The sequence below is a fragment of the Gallinula chloropus genome (assembly GCF_964237585.1).
Source record: "Gallinula chloropus genome assembly, chromosome: 13".
NCBI classification, from domain to species: Eukaryota; Metazoa; Chordata; class Aves; order Gruiformes; family Rallidae; genus Gallinula; species Gallinula chloropus.
In genome coordinates, this window is record NC_140098.1 from 21,288,020 (window position 1) to 21,308,668 (window position 20,649).

Here is a 20,649-nt window from a genome sequence, read left to right on the forward strand (position 1 = left end):
CAAACATTTTGCTCCCAGGCACCTTAGCAGGTGTTTCGCGAGCAGTGGGCACATCTGCCTGCCAGGTGTGACCTAGAAAGGAGATGCTGTCAGGAGCCCAGCCCTACAGATGTGCAGTCCTTTTCCTCAGCCTGGCTTCCTGGCAGCTCCTTGGCTTGCAGCTGCAAAGAAGCCCTTGACTTGTTCCATGGGCATTGTGTTCACTCCATGTTTCTGTGTTAATACCACAGAGATGCTGTGGATTTTGCAGCTACTGAGGAAGAGACATTTACAGCTACAGAAAATGCCTGGGGATCCTGGCTGATGCTGTGATTTTTCTTTTTCATGTGACTTTAGTGGCCTTGTTCTGGCTTGTAGCCAGCTTTGTGCTGACTTGTGCTGCATAGCATCTTCCTTGATGTTTTGTGTTAAACCCACTTTTAAAGAAACAATTCTCACCTCTTTGTGTGACCTCCTTCTCTAGGCCAAAGTACCCTGCTGAAGCATGCTTCAGGGTGTTACATCAGTCATACTCAATACACTTTTGTCCTGCTTCACCCTTGTATCAATCTTGTTTGATTACCTTTTGTATGAATTTACATAATAGGTAATTAAGAAATATATAAACACATTTTTTCCTTACAGGCTTTAGCTGTGGGTTTTAAAGGAGTATTTTATAATAACTGTTAAAGAAGAGTTTATTATTGAACTTTAATGTCCACAATTATGGCTGCTTAAATTAAGTGTGGCTGATAAGGAGGGAGCTTAAAGCTTTGAGGGTGGACATGCAAATTCTCCAGCAGCTCTTCAAGAGGCAGTGATTGTGCTGGTGATGCAGCTTTGTGTCTGTGCAGGAGGAATTAGGAAGTGAGGTGCTTTATTCAAAACCCAGTCTCTCCCCTGTAAGGAAGGTTCACACTGCAGAAGTGGTTTGCTTCTGCAGTGTGGCTGCAAATTAGTGACAGTTCCTGAGCCAGTGGGTGAGTCCTGCCCTTCCCAGAGCTGGGTGGGCTCCAAAAGGCCTGGCAGACCAAACCGCTGTCCTCCATGCAAAGCCAAGTGCCGGTGGCAGAACTGATTCTGGAACAGGCTCCTCAGCTGTGCTGATGGCTGAAAGAATTGGGATCAAAGACTGGATTTGGAATAAATGTCTCTGCTGTTAAAACTGTGTTGCCACCCTCCTGTTGGCTTGCAAGTATTCATCTGGGGGGAAGCGGCAGCGATAGCTCGCTGCCAGGCTCTTGGGAATGTGGTAAAAATGAATTGTGCCAGGTGAGGTGGGTGCTTTGGGAGTTCTCTGAAATTAACTATGAAGATGGACTTTGTGTGACAGTTCTGAAGTTTCTTTTCCTTTCCTGGACAGATGCACCAGCAAGGAATCCTGAAAACAGACGACTTGATCACCCGCTTTTTCCGCCTTTGCACCGAAATGTGTGTTGAAATCAGCTATCGTGCTCAGGCTGAGCAACAGCACAACCCTGCTGCCAACCCCACTATGATTCGAGCCAAGTGCTACCACAACCTGGATGCCTTTGTGCGACTTATCGCACTGCTAGTGAAGCACTCTGGGGAGGCAACCAACACAGTTACAAAGATCAACCTCCTGAATAAGGTTGGGGACCTTTTTTGTGTGCTCTTTGCATTTAAAGCATATGTAATTTGCTGTAGACCATAACGTGGGCTACTCCTGAAATACCAGATGAGATTGCAGAGACCTTCCACCACAGCCCAGTCAGGCATTGCAACTGATCCACAGGGCAGGGAGAATGAAGTGTGGTGCTTGAAGGTTGCTGATAGGGATTGTCGTAGTCATTATGTAACACTTCCAGCAACTTGCCAGAATCTACTGCTCTGCTTTTTACTGATGGCTGAAGTGTTAGCTAATTTACTAATTATTAGTATTACTGATTAGGTTGAAGTCTGACTTTGGGACTAATTCTTGCTGTCACCACTGAAATGTCTCGCTCTCTGTAGGTTCTGGGTATTGTGGTGGGAGTTCTTCTGCAAGACCACGACGTTCGGCAGAGTGAGTTCCAGCAGCTTCCTTACCATCGCATCTTCATCATGCTGCTGTTGGAATTAAATGCTCCTGAGCACGTGCTGGAGACCATCAACTTCCAGACCCTCACGGCTTTCTGGTACGTATCTGAGATGGGCCACAAGGCTCATCCTTACCCAGAAGGACCAAGGGTTTTTCATCTAGAAGCTATCTGACTGTTCCTTTGTGGTGCCTTAGTCACACTCAGAATAACTGGTTCTCCTGTAGACTGTCCACTTGCTTGTCTTAAGGAAGGTGACTGGTAAACCCCAAGATGCTAAAGCCTTGCTTCTAGGGCTGTGTATGTTTTCCCTCAGTGTTACGAAAAGCGATCTTATTGCTGTGCACTTCTAACCTGCTCTAACTTTTCTTTCAGTAACACATTTCACATCCTGAGGCCTACAAAAGCTCCAGGTTTTGTTTATGCCTGGCTGGAACTGATCTCCCATCGGATATTTATTGCAAGAATGCTGGCACATACACCACAGCAGAAGGTGTGGCTGCAGTTTCTCTCTTCTGAATTAAAAAGCTCACACGGATGCTTACCTGGTGTGGTGCTGTTTCACACCGCTCCAAGTGCACTAGTAGCATGGCTAAGCTGTTTTTGTTGTCTTCCATATTCACAGTAACCTAACTGCATGGAGGAGAAGTCTGTGTTGATAAACTATGGAATATAGGGTGGATTGAGTTTAATAAATGTGCTTTTTGTGGTCTGGAAGAGCTGTAGTCTGGATCCAGTACTGTCAGTTCAGTATGGTGCATGTTGGGCGCTCTGGAAACACCCGTAATACTCCATGTGCAGCCAAGGCCCTTAAATGAGCCATGCTGCATTTGCTGCTAGAGCAAGGGGTAGGATAAAGCTTTGACCCAGGCTTATACAAAGACCAACCTTAATTATAGCTTTGAACTGAAGATAACTGCTCTCCACTGCACATTTTCCACCTCCTGTTTTTCTCTTGACAGGGTTGGCCTATGTATGCCCAGTTACTGATCGATCTTTTCAAGTACTTGGCTCCTTTCCTTAGAAACGTGGAACTCACCAAACCTATGCAAATCCTTTACAAGGTAAAAATCACCCCAAACCCAGCTAATAGATGCTACTTTGAACCAAAGTTGGGTGAAAGTTGGGGGCAGAATAGGGCTTACGGTGTGACTCTGGTGTGGGACAGGAGCAGGCTACCTTCCCAGATGGATTTCTTCCCTGTCACTGTTAACAACACAACCTAGAAGGGCAGCTCTGCGAGCTCTTGGGCAGTGTCCAGTCACACACCTCTTCATGTTCTGTTTTCTTTCCCAGGGCACTCTGCGTGTGTTGCTGGTCTTGTTGCATGATTTCCCAGAATTCCTTTGTGACTACCACTATGGATTCTGTGACGTGATCCCACCTAACTGTATTCAGCTAAGGAACCTGATCCTGAGTGCCTTCCCAAGGAACATGAGGCTTCCAGACCCTTTCACCCCCAATCTCAAGGTAGGACTTCCACGAGTTTGATCAGCTAGCTTGAGAACTTAGCTTTTCCATGGAAGACTGAAGGGATGTTCTTTGACTTGGTGTCCCTAGATCTGAATGCCATGTGGTGTTGGAACAAGGGCATCTTTATCACTTCACTGTCCCTGAAAAGCAGAATGCTTGAGCAGTCTCTGTGCCTTTGCTGTTGAAAAGTTCAGCCAGTGGTTCTTGCCTCAGTTTTGTTTGGCTCGTGCTGGACTGTGTAGCTTGTGCTCCACAGGATGCAGCGCTGGGAGTTCAGTAAGGAATTGGTGAAGAGATGGTGTCTGAGCCCTAGGGAACTGTAAATACTTAGAGAGAAACATGGATGCTGCTGTATCTCAGTGAGAGAGACCATTCTGAAACAAGCCCCTTGCATAACAGGGACACACCTTGAAAAGCGCTCGTGTTACCTAATGCAACTCCAGGCGTGCACCAGCCTCCTAAGCGTGGAATTCCTCACCCTACTGAAGCATTGTCCTGTTCCTCTTCCCTGCCAAAGCAATGCAGGGTGCTGGGAGTGCAGCTCCTACACTCACAGTTCAAGCAGCACCCCTTGAGACAGAGGAAGGCTGCTCTTGACTCGTGAGGGTGGTTTTGTACTCTCTTAAACTACCAAACTGTTTCAACATAGGTAGGGAGACTTCAGAGGTGGTGACTGAACGCCTTTAATTTTTGTCCTCTGGTCTCAATCCTTCAAGATGGTATTTATCTAGTAAGTTTGCATGTTACAGACCAAACTTCTTCCAAAAATCTGAAAAAAGCCTTAAAAATCCAGCGTTTCCTTTTCATTGCTGGTAGGAGAAAGCGATGGACAGCAGCAGCTGGCGTTGTATCACCCCCAGCTCTGCTTGTGCCGTTGTTGCTTTTGGGCCTGCTTGTGGTTTGTCTGTCTGACTTGGCTTTCTTGTGACAGGTGGACATGTTAAGTGAGATCAACATCGCTCCACGGATACTCACGAATTTCACTGGAGTGATGCCTCCACAGTTCAAGAAAGACCTGGATTCCTATCTCAAAACCCGCTCTCCCGTCACGTTTTTGTCCGACTTGCGCAGCAACCTACAAGTGAGTGGCTGATCTCTGGAGGATGCTGGGTTTAAATACCATGGGACAAACAAGTCACTCTCCTTCCCTGCAGGAATATTGTTGGTGTGTAGCAAGCAGGTGTTTCAGGCAGTGACAGCCTCTGCAAACACATCTCTGAATATGAAACAACACTTACCCGTGTTGTTGATGACAGGATGATCTCTCCCTATCCTTACACTGATTCTTAAGCCTCTCAATATATATTTTCTCCCCTGTCCAACTACAAAGGAGAGTGATAGACTGACTTTGGTGGGTGTCTGGCCTCCAGCCAGGGCTAAACCATCACAGTCCTTTTTGGCAGTCTCTGTCAAAGTCCTCTGCCAGTCCCTAGCACGATATTTGTCTGTGTGAAGTAGTTTCAGCCAGTTGGAATTCAAGGAAAGAGGAGTGTTGACTTTAAACAACCCTAAAATCATCTCCCTTGGTTGGTTTTATCGATGTGAGCTGCCAGATGCTTACCCAGGTGAAATGTGAGGTTATCTAAAACTTGCACGTCTCCAGCTCGCAGTCTTGCAGGTCTTAGGGGAGATGTGGTCAGAGCTGATTGCATCAAGCTTGCTTTTTTTGTCCTCCCTCGGTGATGAAGAGTCTCGTGGCTTCCATCACATGACTTACCCAGGCGCTGTCTGAAATCCAGCAGCTCTTCTTAGCTGGGCTGCAGGTTCTTGGAACCTGATTATGCTTTGACTCCACATGGGTTCATCTGGGTTTATCCTTACAGCACTCTGTGGATCTGATGTGTTAGGAGTAGGGGGAAGAATTAGCTAAACCCCAGTTCAGAATTACTAGCCAACATCCCCTCCTACACTGCGTGGCCTGGATTGCAGTCCTGAAGTCTCTTGCAGCTGGAGACTCTGGGAAAGCTGCTCGGAGTGAGCCTTCAGCCAGCCTCCAGTGCTGCTGCTGATCTCAGATTGCCTTTACCCAACTGTTTGGGGCTTTTTTTAGGTCAGGAGTACAAAAACTACCTCTTGGGTCCATCAGCGCAATGCTGATGCTTTCAAATGTACATCTATATATATATCTCCAAACAAACTGCTCTGCTGGAAGTGGGTAAAGGCCAAATTGAATTTGCAGATGTCTGTGTGTTGTCTTTTCTATAATAAAGAAGCTACTCAGATGCTGTTGTTGTACATGCTGTACCTTTGATTGCTGGAGGGATAGGGAACCTTAATGCTCTTCCTATCTTTGCTATTAGGTATCCAATGAACCTGGCAACCGCTACAACATCCAGCTGATTAACGCACTGGTGCTCTACGTAGGTACTCAAGCTATTGCGCACATCCACAACAAAGGCAGCACACCCTCCATGAGCACCATTACCCACTCAGCTCACATGGACATCTTCCAGAACCTGGCAGTAGATCTGGATACTGAAGGTGAGCTGGCAACTCCTAGTTCACAGGATGTCAAGTTCTAACGGCAAGTTGAGCTGTGGGGATACAGGTGGCTTCGTGTGGCTGCTGGGGAGTTTGCAGGAAGCAATGCTAGGTTAGGATGCTCAACCCTAGATGCAGGAGTGATGTTAAACCCAACTGTGCAGGCTGTTCATGGGAAGGAGAAAGGAGTTTAATGAGGAGGAATTGAATCCTTACAGCTTGGGCTGGTTGGGCTTTTTTGTATCTTCAGTTGGCTGTTCCTTACACCTTCACAGGGGCTCACAACCCTTGTAAGCAACACCGGTTGTTTCTTTACTCCTCCTTTGTGTGTGTGTGTGTGTGTGTAAAGGAAGCAGTAGGTGCTCACAGCTTCTCTTCTGCAGGCCGGTACCTGTTCTTGAATGCAATTGCCAACCAGCTGCGCTACCCCAACAGCCACACCCACTACTTCAGCTGCACCATGCTGTACCTGTTTGCAGAGGCCAACACCGAGGCCATCCAGGAGCAGATCACCAGGTCAGCAGGAAGGCAGTAACCTGCCAGCTTTTCACCTCCCTTCCACCTGTATGTCAGACCTTTGAGCTCTAACTGCTTTTGCTTTGGCATTTCAGGGTCCTCTTAGAACGACTGATTGTAAATAGGCCTCATCCCTGGGGTCTCCTTATTACTTTCATCGAGCTGATAAAAAATCCAGCGTTCAAGTTCTGGAACCACGAGTTTGTTCACTGTGCTCCAGAGATTGAGAAGTGAGTATAACACAGTGTTTTAGTGATGGGGGTTTTTATGGGGCATCTGAAGCAGTGGCTGAGACCTTCTGGTGCTGTAAATATTCCTAATGCTGCTTTTCCTCCTGCATTCAGGCTGTTCCAGTCAGTTGCACAGTGCTGCATGGGGCAGAAGCAGGCCCAGCAAGTCATGGAAGGAACTGGTGCCAGTTAGGTGAGCTGCATCTCATGTCCTACACGTGCCAGCCTGGAGGTCCCCGTCCCACCGACCGACCGAAGACTCCGTAAGGCTCCTCCTGACCTTCCCAGCCCCCTCGATCGGGTAGACACAACAGACCCCAGGTGAAAGGCTTATGTTGGGCACGTTCCAAAGTTATGAAACAATTCTTATTTTTATGGGGTTTTTTTGACTTTTTGGCCAAAATCTCAGAAGATGCTGTGAATATCATTTCGAGCTAGTGTAAATACCAGGGAAAAACGGAGACGTTTGTCTGGACTTTTGGGTTTGTGCAAAATTGTGTAAAAGGCAGGTGGGTAACTGGTGCCTGTCCAGCTTGTAATAAAGGGGCAGCTGCTGATGCCAAGCACTTGTCTGGGGCAGACCTCCTTGTCCTGACATTCCCGGACTCCCAAAGAATAATGAAAAGCCAGTTATAATATTATGTAACTTATTTTTCTTTACGTGGACGAGGGGAAACCTCAAAATCACTCAAGTTGTTTTACAAAGGAAGAAAAAAATAACCAACCAAACCAAAACCAAACCACAAAACAAAACAAAAAACAAACAAACCCAGGTGGATGCATTTGGAATATGGGAATGCTGTGGAGCAGGGGGGTAAGAGGAAAGGGGAAGGGGGTGTTAAGGTTCAGTGTTGCTTTTCCTTCCCCCCCCAACCCTCATCTCAGATGCTGACAGGCAGCAAGTGGAGCCGCAGTCAGAGAGCCTCCTTTCTGTGGGAGAAGACACACCTCAGGCCCTTTGGGAGAGGGTCAGCTGTTTTTAGTAAAGAAACCAGAGACCAGGCCTATAGCTTTTTTTTTCTTTTTCTCTTTTTTTTTCTTTTTGGACACTGTAAATTTTGGAGAAGGGAAGAAGAGGGGGGTGAAGGGGGGTGGGGGGAGGTGTTAAATAGAAACCTTTCCCCACCCCACCGCCCTGTGACCACACGATATAAGTTTGTAAAAAAGAAAAAAAAAAACAAAAAAACCAACAAAAAAACCAAAAGGAAAAAGAAAAAAAAAAGACAAACCAGAAAAAAATCACCCTCCCTTCCCCCCACCCCCCCAAGGACCAATACAGCCCATTTTGTAAGGATTTTGAATGTTTTGTAAAGTATTGGTCCACGTGTTGTATTTTGTAGCCTTTCTAGTTCTCGGGCTTTAGTTCTCCCACTTCTTGTATGTATGCATACTGTAGTTACACATTAAAGTCATGACATGCAGCACGTGCCACTGTGCTTCTTCTCTCCAGTCTCACCCAGCCAGAAAACCCCCTCTTTTCCAGTGTGGGAGCAACTGGGGGTTGTTTCCTAGTGTGAAGTTGTAGGGAAGAACTTAAGGGCCTCCTTGTGAGGACATGTGGCTTTGGTGTTGCTGGTACTGCCACCTCCTCTAGCCTGTGCCAATCAACCTACCAGGAGGAGGAGCTTCCCCGATGGCTTTTTGGGTGTAACCTCACCAGTTTAGTAAAGGTAGCTGGCTGTGACTGGGAGGTGGAGAGGTCAGGTTTTGTGCTGAGGTTGAAAGGGTTTGTGTGCCTGGCTGTGCTGCTGCTGCACAAACTTCTGGGGTGCCACCCAGCCCCCCCTGTCAGCCACTTGCAGCTCAGGAGGAGTTCTCCAACTGTGACCTGTTCCTAGGCAGTGGTGTGTGGTTGGTTGCCTCTGGGTGAAGGACCAGTCTGTCTGCAGGGCACTCAGACCCCCTCCCCCACCCCCCCCAGTGCCCCCCTACCATGGGCAGGGATACCCAAGTGCCCCAAGCCCCATCCAACCCAGCCCTGAACCCTGCCAGGGATCCAGGGGCAGCCCCAACTTCTCTGGGCACCCTGTGCCAGGGCCTCCCCCCTCCCCAGGAAGGATTTCTGGCTCCCAGCCCCTCTCCATTCCCCTCCTGCAGCTGAAGGCCATTCCCCTGGGCCTGGCTCTCCCTGCCCTGGGCACCAGCCCCTCTCCAGCTCTCCTGGAGCCCCTCGAGGGATGGGAAGGGGCTCAGAGCTCTCCCCACAAACAGCCTTCTCTTCTCTGGGCTGAGAAGGAGCAGTGCCAGCAGCTGTCCTGAAGCTGGCCTTTTTTGTTCTAGTGGTGCAACTCCAGTTTGCTCTTCTCCCTGCAGGCTGCTGGGACACAGAGCTATCAGCAGTCACGTTTGGTTCCTCTAGTCCAGCTACCCTGGGGTATTTTTCTGCTATTTGACTCCAGTGACCCGTAGCCAGTGCTGAGGGCTGTGCCGTGAAAGCTCAGGGGTCTCTGTTCTGTACCAACACCAGCTCCCTTGAGGCACTAAGAACTGGCCTGGTTGTAAAGGGAGGGTGAAAGGGGGGTAGGGGAACAGGAATGGGGAGCAGCCTGTTGATCTGCTGTGTGCCCGGCCTGGAATCCAGGCTGCTGCAGGAAGGGGCTGAGCCGAGGAGGGAGACCAGGCTCCCACCACCACTGTAAGTGGGAATTAAAGCAAAAGCTGCTCTTGGTGCTGGTACCCCCACACCCTGCAATGCCCGAGCCCTACCTCCATGGGTAGTTTTGGGGCTTGCTTGTCTGCACTGCCTCCTGCTGCAGCAGCAGCCAAGGCTTCCCCCCCCAGCCCTTTTAGATACCTCTGCACCCTGTGTGAGCAGACAGTGCTGGTTGGGCAAGAACCACCTTTATTACATAGACCTTGGCCTGCAAACCCCTGGGGCTGTGTCACCCCAAAGGCTGTGTGTCACAGCCAAAAACCATGGTGCAGAGCAGTGCCTGAGCCCGAGGGGAACCACATCACCCCAAGGGCTGTGTCAGCCAGCCATGCTCTCTGGAACTGAGCTTGTGTTCTTCCAGTCCTCAATGCTGGCAAAGGCCGGGTGAAGGGTTTGGTGCCTTCAGCATCTCCCCCTCCCTCCCCTCTGCGAGCTGCTGCCTGCCTTTCAGCCCCCTTCAGCTGGATGAGGAGCGGTACAAGGGAGCCCACCCCCTGACCTAGTGCTGTACCTGTGTCCCACAGCAGCCATTTGGGCAGCTGGGGAGGTGGCAGTTGTGCTCCAGAGCTCCTGTGTGAAGACAAAGCCCCCCCCACCCCCTCCTGTGCTGTGGAAGATGCTTCAGGTTCAGGAGAGGCAGCCAAGAAGCCACCTAAGGCAGGAGTGGGCCTGTGTGTCCTCTCATGCTGCAGAAGAGAGGGCCAAAGGCCACCCTCCCTTCTCAGGCCAGGCCCAGGGCAGTTCCTAACGTACCAGCTCCAGCAGCTGGTGCAGGATCCTCTTCTGGCCGTAGCGCACGTGCAGCGCCTGCTGCTCCCTGCGGCTCAGGCTCTCATAGGCCCCCTTGGTTAACAGGTCCTGCTCCGCCCTCAAATCCGAGGCGTAGGCCTGGAGGGTCAGCAGCACACTGTCATGCAGGAGCCTCTTGCACCGGGGTGTAAGTCTGGAAAGAGCCTCGTTCGAAAGGGTGGAGCCTTCCTCTTCCTCACTGTCATCCTCCCACCCGTCCTGTTCCTTGTACTCCTTGAATTCTTCCTCTGACATGCACAGCACCTGCAAGGACCCCAGCAAGGGGCAGTGAGGGACATGCTGGGTCCATCCAGCTTTCTTCTCGAGAGCAGGGTGGTTCCAGAGCCACGGGGGGCCTGTTCCCCAGCTGTAGCCAGGGGTAGGGAGCTCCTGTAGAGCCCTCAGCCCAAGGCAGGTGTGGGGCAGGACCCAGACCATGCTGGGGACAGTCTTGAAGGACATCTGAGCTGCTGCCTGTGAAGGGGCAAAGCTCTGCAGCAGTCCAAACTGCTTCATTAAGGGCACGTGGGCAATTAGCTCAGGAGAGGTGCCTGGGGAGATGGACAACCCTATCCCCTCCCCCTTCTCCTGTAGAAGTGTTAGTCCCAAACCCCCTGCGTGAGCTCTGCCCCTTCCCTGAACCACTTTGTGCGCCCTGTCTGCACTCTGAGGGGTGCAGCAGCTCTCCCCCCTGCTGGCCAGTGCTGACCTTCAGCGTCACAGACAGCTCTTCCTCTGTCAGCACCTCGTCCCAGCCCAGCACGAAGGCGCCTTCCTCCCCCACCATCTCCAGCCGGCACAAGAAGTCCCACTGCTCCGCGACCAGCCGCTGCTCCGCGTCGCTCTCTGCGCCTGGTGGGAGAACAGGGGAGTGGAGAACCCGGCTCAGGGCGGTGGGAGCCACAGCCGGCCCCCGCCCCGCCACGGAACACGCCTGGGGGTCGCGTCACCCTCGGTCCCGGGCGCAGGGCTCACTCACGCCACAGCGCTGCCCGACGCACGGTCACCATCTGGATGTCGGCCGTGTCGTTGGTGTTGCCGGGGTACGGCTCGGCGAAGCCGTACATGTGCAGCAGCTGCCAGTTGGCCATCTGCCCGTAGGTGTTGAAGATCTCCTGGCCCTTCCCCACGGGCTGCGTGGTCACCATCCGGAGGCAGTGCTGCAAGCAGGGAGAGAAGAGGCTCTTGGAGCTGCTGTGATGCTCCCACATGGAAGCCAGATGTTTTGGAGAGGCTCAGACATCCCCCCCCCCCGCCCAAGCGCTTCCTAGCCCAAACTGGGCATCTTCAGGAGAGCCGGGGCCCGTGGCTGCTCCGGTTCAGCCCCGGGCCGCGGTGCTGCCTGGCAGAGCAGAGCAGCTGTGCACTCACAGGGGAGTACTCCAGGTTGGCGTTGTGGTTGGCCATGTGATTCAAAATATCAGCAACAGGCACCATCATGGGAGGATTGGGCCCTTTCTCATCCTCCTCCTCCTCCTCCAGGGGCTCCTGAAAGCTAAGACAAGGGTGATGAGGCCAAGTGGGTTTTACCCCTTGCAGCACCAAGCAAACTCTGCCTTATCCTTACATCCTTGTGCAACTGCAACCTTTAACGTTACGTGGGCTCTACTCTTCCCTCCACTCCTACTCCTGCCCTTGCCTCCTGCAGCAGTGCTCTCCCCCTCACCTGTAGGCCATGACAAACGCCACCAGCTGCTTGTACAAGTCCAGTGTGTGCAGCTTGGGGTCAAAGAGGCTGGGGTGGGACTCGATGAAAGGCAGGATGATGGTGCTGTACTCCAGGTGGATGTTAGCCAGGTCCTTGTCCACAGCCTCTGGGATGCCCGTGCCCTGCAGCAGCCTCATTCGCTCTTCTTCAGGCCTGGGGCAAGAACACCGGTGGCTTTGTGCTCTGCTGCCCCCGGGAGCAGGGTCAGTGAGCCCCCTTCCTCCCTCAGATAGGGCTTGGGTTTGCCTTACCAGAACATGGGGTGATCCAGGCTGCGGAAGTCCTGCCAGAGGGAGAAGTAAGGCTGCCAGGGGGAGTTGCTGGCCGTGTACTCGTGTAGCAGGGCGAGCAGCAGCGGCACCCAGCCCGACTGACTCTGCAGCGCCTCCCGCTCTGCCGGCCCGGAGAGCGAAGGGGAAAGGTGAGCGGAGCCGTTCAGGCTCTTCCATCCCCGGCAGCCTCTCCCCGGGCTGCAGCCTGGGCTGGGGCCTTCATCCTGAGCTTGAAGCCCAACCGGCAGCTGCCGCTCCGGCTCCCGAGCTCCTCCCTCACACCCCTCAAACCCGGCTGGGAGCGAGCAGCTCCCGCAGCTCCCCCGCAGCACGGGGCCGCGATCTCCCTTGAAGCAAAGGCCGAGGGAGAGGCGGGTGCCCCTCGGTGCCCCTCACCTTCCTCCAGGAGGGTCCGGATGCCGCTGGTGTGCTGAGAGAGCAGCGCCGAGCGGGGGATGGTGAACAGGACCTCGCCCGCCTCCAGCTCCTCGGCAGCCAGCAGGCCGTACCCCGCCACCGCGCCCTCCCTGCTCAGCCGGACCTGGAGAGGGAGCGGGGCCGGTCAGGGGCGGCGGGACGGGACGGGACGGGACGGGGGGACACGGGGGACGCCGGGGCCCGGCCCGCGCCGCCTCACCTTCGGGCTGAGCTCCACCCCGGCCCGGCCGCACCACGCCAGGAAGCCGGAGAGGGGCTCGGCGCTGCCCTTCCCGCGGGCGCTGCTGCCGGCGGCCGCCTGCGGGTGAAGACACGGGCTGAGGCAGGAGGGACCCCCCCGCTCCCCGGCCGCCTCCCCGCAGCCCGGCGGGGGCCGCCCCGGCACACGGCGAGAGGGGGAAGGGGGGGGCACGGGCCCCGCTGCCGCGGAGCCCCCGAGGCCGGCCGGGCCCTGCGCGCCCGGTACCTTGGGCCGCTTGGCCGCCGACGCCATGGCGCTGCCGCCGCGTGGGGCCGGCCGGGGGCGGGGAGCTGCGGTCGGGCCCCGCCCGGGCTACGGCGGCCGCGGAGCGCCGGGAGCCTGAGCCGGGAGCAGCTTCCCGGGGCGGGGAGGGGGCTCCGTGCGCCGCGGCCACCGGCTGGCTCTGGGGACACACCGGGCTCCTCTCCGGCCCGGGGCCTCCGGGGCTCTTCCCCGAGCTGCCGCCCGGGTTCCCCAGGCACGGGGGGGGCAGGGACAGCCCCGGCGGCCGCTCCGGTTAACGGGGCTACCGGAGGTCGCCCAGCGCCCGCCGCGTCCCGCTCTGCTCTCCCCGCCGAGCCCTCCCGGGCGCCCCGCGATCCCCCGGGCCCGCGGCGGGGCACACGCCGGTACCGGCTGCTCCTGATGAGGCCAACGAGGCTCCTTCCCTCCCGCTCGGCCCCGGGAGTGTTCGGGGGCGGCTTTAACCTTCCCCCCAACCCCACCAGCCCCCTCCGAGCCGGTGGGTTCCCGGGGAGCAGCGGGGCCGGTTCCCGCGGGCCGGGGGGCAGAGGGACGGGCGGCCTTCCGGAGCCCCCAGCCCGCGGCCCCTCCGAGGTGGCGGCGCCTTTGCCCACCGACCCCCCTCGCTCGCAGCTTCATCCCGGCCTTTCCCAGCCACGACGCGGCTACCGGCTGCTCTGCGGCCACGGCTGCTGCTGCCCGAGGGGGCTGGGGGAGGGAGCGGGGTGGGGGCGGCGGGGGTGTGACCGCCGCCCCGCAGCCCCCCGCTCGCCCTCCGTGCCGGCAGCGCCGGTGCTGGGGTCGGTGTCCCGGTGCGGGGCCGGACGCTGGGTGCCAGGCGGCCTCGTCAGGGCTGGGTGCAGGGCCAGAGGCCAAAGTGAGTCCCCACGTTGTCCCTCAGGGAACCGGGGTCCCCGGTGCCCGTCTTGGGTGGCCCCCAACCCCCCAAACAGGAGCCTGGATAGCTCAGCTGGGAGAGCATCAGACTTTTAATCTGAGGGTCCAGGGTTCAAGCCCCTGTTCAGGCGAAGGAGTTATCCTTTAGGAGCCAGGGACAGGAGCTGCACTTCCTCCCCCTGCCAAGGGGCTGCAGGTGCCCCCCTTCTCTGCTTCTTTTCCCACCATCACCCTCCCCAGAGGACCATTCCAGAGCCAGCCCCATCCCATCGTCATCTGTAGCTGGGAAGAGGGAACACCAGCAGGGACAGGAGAGGGTGGTGGTTGGCAGAGCAGGAAGAAGCGGGGGCTGGGGAAGGATGGGTAGAATTGGGGGCTGAGGGTCTGGTTTGTGGGTGCACCAGGAGCTGGAGAGATGTCAGGGGCATCCCTGGGCCTGAACTCAGTTGAACCTTGAGCCTCAACAAGGTATGTGGTACCCTCTGCCTGCCTCTTCATCTTCCCAGGCCCCCCTCACACCTCGGGGCATTCCCCATCCCTGTGTCCTCCCCAGCAGCCCCACTTTGGGCCCTGTAGAGCCAGTACCGTGTCACACTGCAACTGCTCCCGGAGAGGGGGAGGGGGCTGCGTATCCCTCCTTCCCGCCCCAGGGGCAGGGACACAGCGGTAGCGCTCACACCACCCAGGCAGCACCCAAACATCCCTGGGCAGGGAAAGCTGGTGCCCACTGCACCCTGTGCCCCCCACAGAGCCCCACACCCACCCCACTGCTGCCCTTGCATCCCTGGGCAGGGAAAGCTGGTGCCCACTACACTCTGTGCCCCCCACAGAGCCCCAAACCCACCCCACTGCCTCCACCCTTGGCACAGAGGAACCCAGCTGGGGCAGATGCTCCTGGCCACCCAACCTTGGCAGGGCTGGAGGCCGCTGGGTGGGGAGGGTCTTTCCTTGCACCAGGACACGGCACCGCAGTGACCCACAAGTCTGGTTTATTGGGCCCGATGAACTTTGCTTCCCAGCGGCTCCGATCCCTCCGCGCCCACCGCACAGCTCGGGCCCGGCTCCGGCCCACGCTCAGTCACCATTCATTTCTTGCCAGCAAGAAAACAAAGAGATAATAAATAGGGAGCTTATTTGCAGGGGAGGCCCGGGGGGGAGAGGGGGGGGGGCAGGCTCGGGTCACACGCAGCTGCGGGGAGGGCTGTGCCTGGCCCCGGTCGGGGTGGGGGGGACGGCGGGGTGGGCGGGGGGGGCTGCAGGCAGACAAGCGATTGTCCCAGGGCTGCCGTGGGCAGGACAGCCTGGCCCTGGGGCCGTGCAGGCTGCGGGGCTGGGGGGGCGATGCCGTCCCTGGGGGGGGGCTGGGGGGATATAGCAATCTCTATTTAATTACATTAAAATAGACTATTTAAAAAAATTATTTCTAGTAGTTAAAAAACATGTCGTGGTCCCTCTGAGCCCGGCGGGGGCCGCCCTGGCAGCCCCCGGGTTGGGGACACGCCAGAGGGTACAGGGACACACCCCAGCCTGCCTCACCCCACACCCCCACCCTCCACGGGCAGGCCCGTCTCGGGGGGGAAGGGGGTGTCACAGCGGGTGCTCAGGGTGGGTGTAGCGGGGTGACCGCTGCGGGTGACAAAGCTGGGGCTCTGTGACCCCCCCTGCCAGCCCCACAGCTAGGATTGAAGGTGGGGGAGCGGGCACCCTCCTGCCCCTGGCCAGGGGCCCGACCCTCACCCCGAGGGGGGGGATTAAATGACGTGGCAGCAGTTGAACTGCCCCAGGGAGAGGAGGCTCTCCTTGGAGCCGGGCCGGATTTTGAAGGCCAGGGCCTTCTCGCAGAGCGGGAACTGCAGGAGCCTGTCCCGCAGGCTGCCGCCCTTGTTCTTCCCCGGGTCCTGCTTGATCACACTCTCTGCACCTCCCTCGGTCCCCCCCAGGCCTGAGCTGCTCTCCATCGACCGCCGGGCTGGGCTGGGGGGTGACCCGGGCCCCGGGGACTTGTCTGTGGGGGCTGGGAGGGTGGCAGGGGTTGTCTCTGCCCCCTGCGCCAGGGGGACCCCATCAGAGCCACTCTGGGGTAGTGGGGTGGCTCCCCTTTCCCCAGGGGGGTCTGCTGAGGAGCCCCTGAGCTCCACGTCCTCCTCCCTCCTGGCAGGCTCCGCTCCATTCCCCCGTATCGCTGGGGGACCCCAACCCCCACTTGCCCCTTTCCCAGCCCAGGCCACCCCCGAGCGCCTGCCACGGCCCCCCAGCTCGGCCCCCAGCCCCCACACCTCCCCGCAGCCAGACGGGCGGCGGGAGCACAGGAAAGCTCGCATCTGCTCCTGGTTCAGTGAGCTGCTCTTTCTCTCCATGGTGCTGGGCCTCCCCTCCTCATCCTCCTCCTCTTCCTCTTCTTCCTCACAGATCTGCTGCAGGGCTGGGGTGCTCTTGGTGATGGTGGTGTCAACGTCGGGGACCTTCAGCAGGGTCCTGGGAGGCTGCCGGCCACCCACATCTCCTCCGGTGGGCAGGGGGGACAGACGGGGGCTCGTGGTGAGGCCCCCTGGCACCTCTGTGAAGGGCAGGAGGCCACTGGTGCTGCCCACGGGGCCAAACGTGTCTGACAGGTTGGTCCTGAGAGAGGAGAAGACGTGGATGCATTGGTACCCAGCCAGGTGTTGAGAGCGCTGTGGTGAGGGAGGGGATGGGAACCAGCCAGGACCCCGCATTCGGGACCCAGGGTGGCGTGGGGTGGGGGCAGGAGGGTGGCAGGGGGGGCTCACCTGCTCTGCACCTCCTTGGCCAGGTTGTAGACAAGGCTGAGGCGGTGGCCCTGCTTCTCCTGCTTCTCCCGCAGCATCCTCTCGGCCAGCAGGAAATAGGTGGCCGTGATGTGGTTGTAGCGGTCGGCCTCCAGCGCCCTGCACGGGGACCGAGGGACCCACGTCAGCCCCTGAGGGAGGGAGGGAAACACCCACCCCAACCCCACCCCACCCCAGGACCCTTTGCAGGGGCTCCCGACTCGGCATCCCGCCCTGCCACTCACTCCTGGATGGTGTCCCGGTCGGCGATGTTCCCACACGTCATGGCCTGGAGGATGATTTCGTGCTCCTCCTGGGACACGCGCTTGTGGGAGGTGAGAGGCAGCAGGGAGCGGCTGGCGGGGGACGGGTCCACCCCCTGCAGCCAGGCGTGGCCCTCGATCTGCTCCAGGGACGCTCGCCGCTTCGGGTCGCGCTGCAGCATCGTGGAGATGAGGCTGGTGGGGAAAGGGGGGACACTGCAATCCTGCAGCAGTGAGGGAACCCCAGATTTTCCCCACTCCTTTCCCAGCCCAGCTCCCTGGGGATGGGGAACCCACCCCTGGGGGCAGGGGGTCAGGCTCTGGGGGGGTGCCAGGATCAGGGAGAGGTGCTTACTCAGCACACTGGGCCGAGACGTGCGGGGGGACGGTGTAGCGACAGTCCATGATCATGGTGAGGGTCTCGCTGTCGTTGGCCTCCTGGAAGGGGGGGTGGCCACACACCAGCATGTAGAGGATGACCCCCAGGCTCCAGATGTCTGCAAGAAGCAGCAGCAGCTGTTTAGGTTGTGCCCACCATGGCCCAGGAGAGCATCCCCACCCCAGCAAGCCCAGAGGGGATAATTCACCAGCCCCCAGTGCTGACCCAGCAGAGACCAGTGCTCACTTGGATACTCCTTGGAGATGACAGCTCACAGGTCCTGCCCCGTGGACTGGGTGGACCACAGCCCCACTAAGGCGGGGAAGGACCCTCCCCATCCCCACACTCAAGCAGGTCTCAGGGTCTTTATGGAAGCAGGTGAGATCTTGGCCCCTTTTGAGCCCCGAGCTCTGTCGTGTCCTCCCTGCACTGGTCACCTACCCGTGGCACCATTTCATGTCATCACTCCAGCTTGGAGTCCCTGCACAGACCCAGCACTGGGCTGCGTCAGAGGGGACACTGTGGTGATGGGACAGGGCACGCAGCACCCATCCGGGCTCTCCAGCTGCCCACAGCCACGCAGGCACCAGCCCAAGCAGGACTGCTGCCCTGCCTGGGGGACAGGGCCAGCAGCACCTCCTCCTGCTCCTCCCGCTGAGTACATAAACTCTGGGCAAAAGTGCATTTTTAGGATGCTGAGCACACCCCAGTCTCTCCCTTAATACATTCAGCTTCTTAAGTCAAGTGCCTGCGTTTGAAAACGTCTCATCTGCGCAGCTTTTCTCCCTCCACCTCCCTCTGCAGAGCCACCAGCTTATTTTTCTACCATCTCCACAAGCCATCCCTGTTTTCAACTCTGGAGATGCCTTTCCCAGAGCCGACGCTGGGCTTTTTCCTTTAAGGGCTCATGTTTTGTTTTGCTAAATCCTCCTGCCCCAAATTCCAGCGGAACTGGCTGGGGTCCCACTTCCCTCCCACGTCTCCTCTGTCCCGGTAGAGCCTCTCGGTGACCCCAACCCGGCTCCCCACACCCCAGGATGGTCTCCCCAGAGCGCCCTGTAGCCTGGCCAGAGGAGGAAGGGTGCTGGGAGTCACGGAGAGGAAGCGGTTTTCAGGGTGGGGATGTAGCAAAGGAAACTTTCGGAGCTGCTCCACCCAAATGGCAGCATCCCGAGCAGGTTTCCTTCCGGCATCGCCCCTCCAAATAACCACCAGCGCCAGCTCGCCGGCGACTGCGCCCTGGCGCTGCTCCTTGTGTGGATGCCATGCCAGGCTCGCAGCCGGCTTGGGCTTTTTTTTTACCCCTTTCCTTGGCACCAGCCATCATTCCCTGGGATCTCAGCGGGTGCAGGGACGGCCTCTGCAGGGAGAACCACCCTCTGCCAAGGGACAGGATTGCTCCCTGCAGGGACAGCAGTGCCAGTGGAGCGTGGGTGCAAGGTGGTACCGGGCAGCAGGACCACGCTGCGGGCAAGGGGCACATCCCCAGTCCCCAGGGTGAGCACCCGCACCGCACCGCCCTTACCCACAGCCGGGGCGTCGTACTCGTCGCCGAGCAGGATCTCGGGCGCTGAGTAGGCCAGCGAGCCACAGCTGGTGGTGAGCATCTTGCCGGGTTGGAAGCGGTTGCTGAAGCCGAAGTCAGTGAGCTTGACCACCCCTTGCTCCTGGAAGAAGACCACGTTCTCGGGCTTGAGGTCACGGTGCACCACGTGCAGCTTGTGGCAGTAGGAGATGGCGTGGACGATCTGGGCGAAGTAGTGCTTGGCTCGCGCCTCGGCCAGCCCGCCCTCGTGCCGCATGATGTGGTCGTACATGTCGCCGCCGTCCCCCAGCTCCAGGATGAGGTAGAGCTTGGCGTGGGTGTCGATGACCTCGTAGAGGCGCACCACGTTGGGGTGCTGCACCAGCTTCATGCAGCGCACCTCTTGCAGGAGCTGCCCCGCCGCCTCCCCCGCCAGCTTGCTCTTGTCGATCACCTTGACGGCCACCCGCTGCCCGGTGAAGACGTGTCGCGCCAGCTTCACCACCGCGAAGTGGCCCTTGCCCAGCGTGCGCTCCAAGTCGTACAGCCCCGCGATCTTCCCCTCGCTGCAGCCCTGCGTCCCGGCCATGGCGGCAGCGTCAGGCAGGGACAGGGACCGGGCGCTGCTGGACGGGGGAGATGCTGAGCAATGTGAAGCGAGTGGTGAGGCACCCCCAAATACCAGGTCCCCCAGCACCACGGACACCAGAGGCCCCAGGACAGCAGGGTGCCCAGCACCCTGGGCACTCCTGACACACAACATTCCTGTGCCATATATCCCAGAACCTGGGCACCCACCTGTACCCCCACCTCCAGTCCCCAGCATCCTCGGGTACCCCAGTACCCCCCCATGCAGCCCCCCCCCCCAGCACCCTGAGCGCTCTAACACCCACACCTCCAGGGGCTCAGGCTGCAGGACCCTGGGCACCCCAATACCCCCATCTCCAGTCCCTCATCACTGTGTGCACCCCCATCTCCACCTCCCCAGCACTCTGAGCACCCCAATTACCTCATCTCTACTCCCCAGCATCTTGAGCACCTCAGCCCCGAGAGCTCATCACCCTGGGCACCCCAACACCTCACCTCCACTACCCCATCACCACGGGGTCCCCCATACCCCATCTCCAGTTCCCCACGACCCCGGCACCCCGGGCACCCCAATACCCTCACCCCAGCATCCCGGGAACCCCCATACCTCTGCCTCCAGTCCCCAGCTCCCTTAACACCCACCCCCCGCAGCCCGGCCCCCCCCATAGACCCCCCGTCCCCGGCAGCACCCCGGGGTGCGTCCCGGCGGAGCCGCACTCACCGGGGCGGCGGAGCTGGGGCCGCCGGGGCTGCGGCTGCCCGGGCGCGCCCGCCCCGCTGACGTCAGGGCGGCTCCGAGCTCGCGCCTTAAAGGGCCCCGTCCGCCGCCCGCCGGGGCTGAGGCCGGGGTGATGCTCATCGCACCTGCCGAAGCGGGAGCCCCGGGGAAGCGCTGCCCCCGGCAGTCCCCGAGCGGGGCTGGGCCGGCGTTAGCGGTAACGAGGGCCAGGAACGAGCTAAAGGAGCTGCCTGCCTGCTAAGGCCACTTCCCAGGAGAAAGAGCCCCCGGCATCTGCCCCCCTCCCATCTCCTGAGGGTCCCACCACAGAACGAGCTCCCACCCTGCTTCCCTCCTGCCTGGGGGGCACCCACTCACGGGCATCTCTGCCGCGCCGCAGAGCCGCTCCATCACCCGCTCCCACCCTCGCC

At 58.2% G+C, this 20,649-nt stretch overlaps 3 protein-coding genes across 7 annotated transcripts in view; 1 reads left to right on the forward strand and 2 right to left on the reverse strand.

Annotated features, from left to right (window-relative positions):
• The window catches only part of CNOT1 (CCR4-NOT transcription complex subunit 1), a gene marked incomplete at its 5' end in the record, with an annotated part of 50,339 nt that extends 42,200 nt beyond the window's left edge, over positions 1-8,139 (forward strand). For all 5 annotated transcript variants that reach the window (XM_084269963.1, XM_084269964.1, XM_084269961.1 and 2 more), the window contains 10 exons: positions 1,343-1,591; positions 1,954-2,117; positions 2,394-2,511; positions 2,981-3,082; positions 3,315-3,488; positions 4,423-4,572; positions 5,792-5,972; positions 6,356-6,488; positions 6,584-6,718; positions 6,833-8,139. In XM_084269963.1, coding sequence (XP_084126089.1) covers positions 1,343-1,591; positions 1,954-2,117; positions 2,394-2,511; positions 2,981-3,082; positions 3,315-3,488; positions 4,423-4,572; positions 5,792-5,972; positions 6,356-6,488; positions 6,584-6,718; positions 6,833-6,911 — 1,485 coding nt within the window. In that variant the 3' untranslated portion in view covers positions 6,912-8,139. The remainder of the gene's footprint in view (positions 1-1,342; positions 1,592-1,953; positions 2,118-2,393; positions 2,512-2,980; positions 3,083-3,314; positions 3,489-4,422; positions 4,573-5,791; positions 5,973-6,355; positions 6,489-6,583; positions 6,719-6,832) is intronic.
• A 1,742-nt stretch (positions 8,140-9,881) lies between these two features.
• SETD6 (SET domain containing 6, protein lysine methyltransferase) lies at positions 9,882-13,071 on the reverse strand (the record flags this gene model as incomplete). The annotated part of the gene is made up of 8 exons (XM_084270309.1): positions 9,882-10,424; positions 10,870-11,012; positions 11,140-11,320; positions 11,532-11,655; positions 11,827-12,021; positions 12,120-12,261; positions 12,537-12,681; positions 12,778-13,071. The coding sequence occupies 8 exons, from the start codon at positions 13,069-13,071 to the stop codon at positions 10,116-10,118; spliced, it is 1,533 nt and encodes a 510-aa protein (XP_084126435.1). The 3' UTR covers positions 9,882-10,115.
• Positions 13,072-15,710: 2,639 nt separating this feature from the next.
• Positions 15,711-19,501, reverse strand: LOC311196420 (SNF-related serine/threonine-protein kinase-like; the record flags this gene model as incomplete). Its single annotated transcript, XM_084269983.1, has 5 exons — positions 15,711-16,578; positions 16,728-16,865; positions 16,991-17,203; positions 17,364-17,505; positions 18,913-19,501. 5 exons carry the CDS (start codon positions 19,499-19,501, stop codon positions 15,711-15,713), a joined length of 1,950 nt encoding a protein of 649 aa, XP_084126109.1.
• Between the last annotated feature and the right edge of the window lie 1,148 nt (positions 19,502-20,649).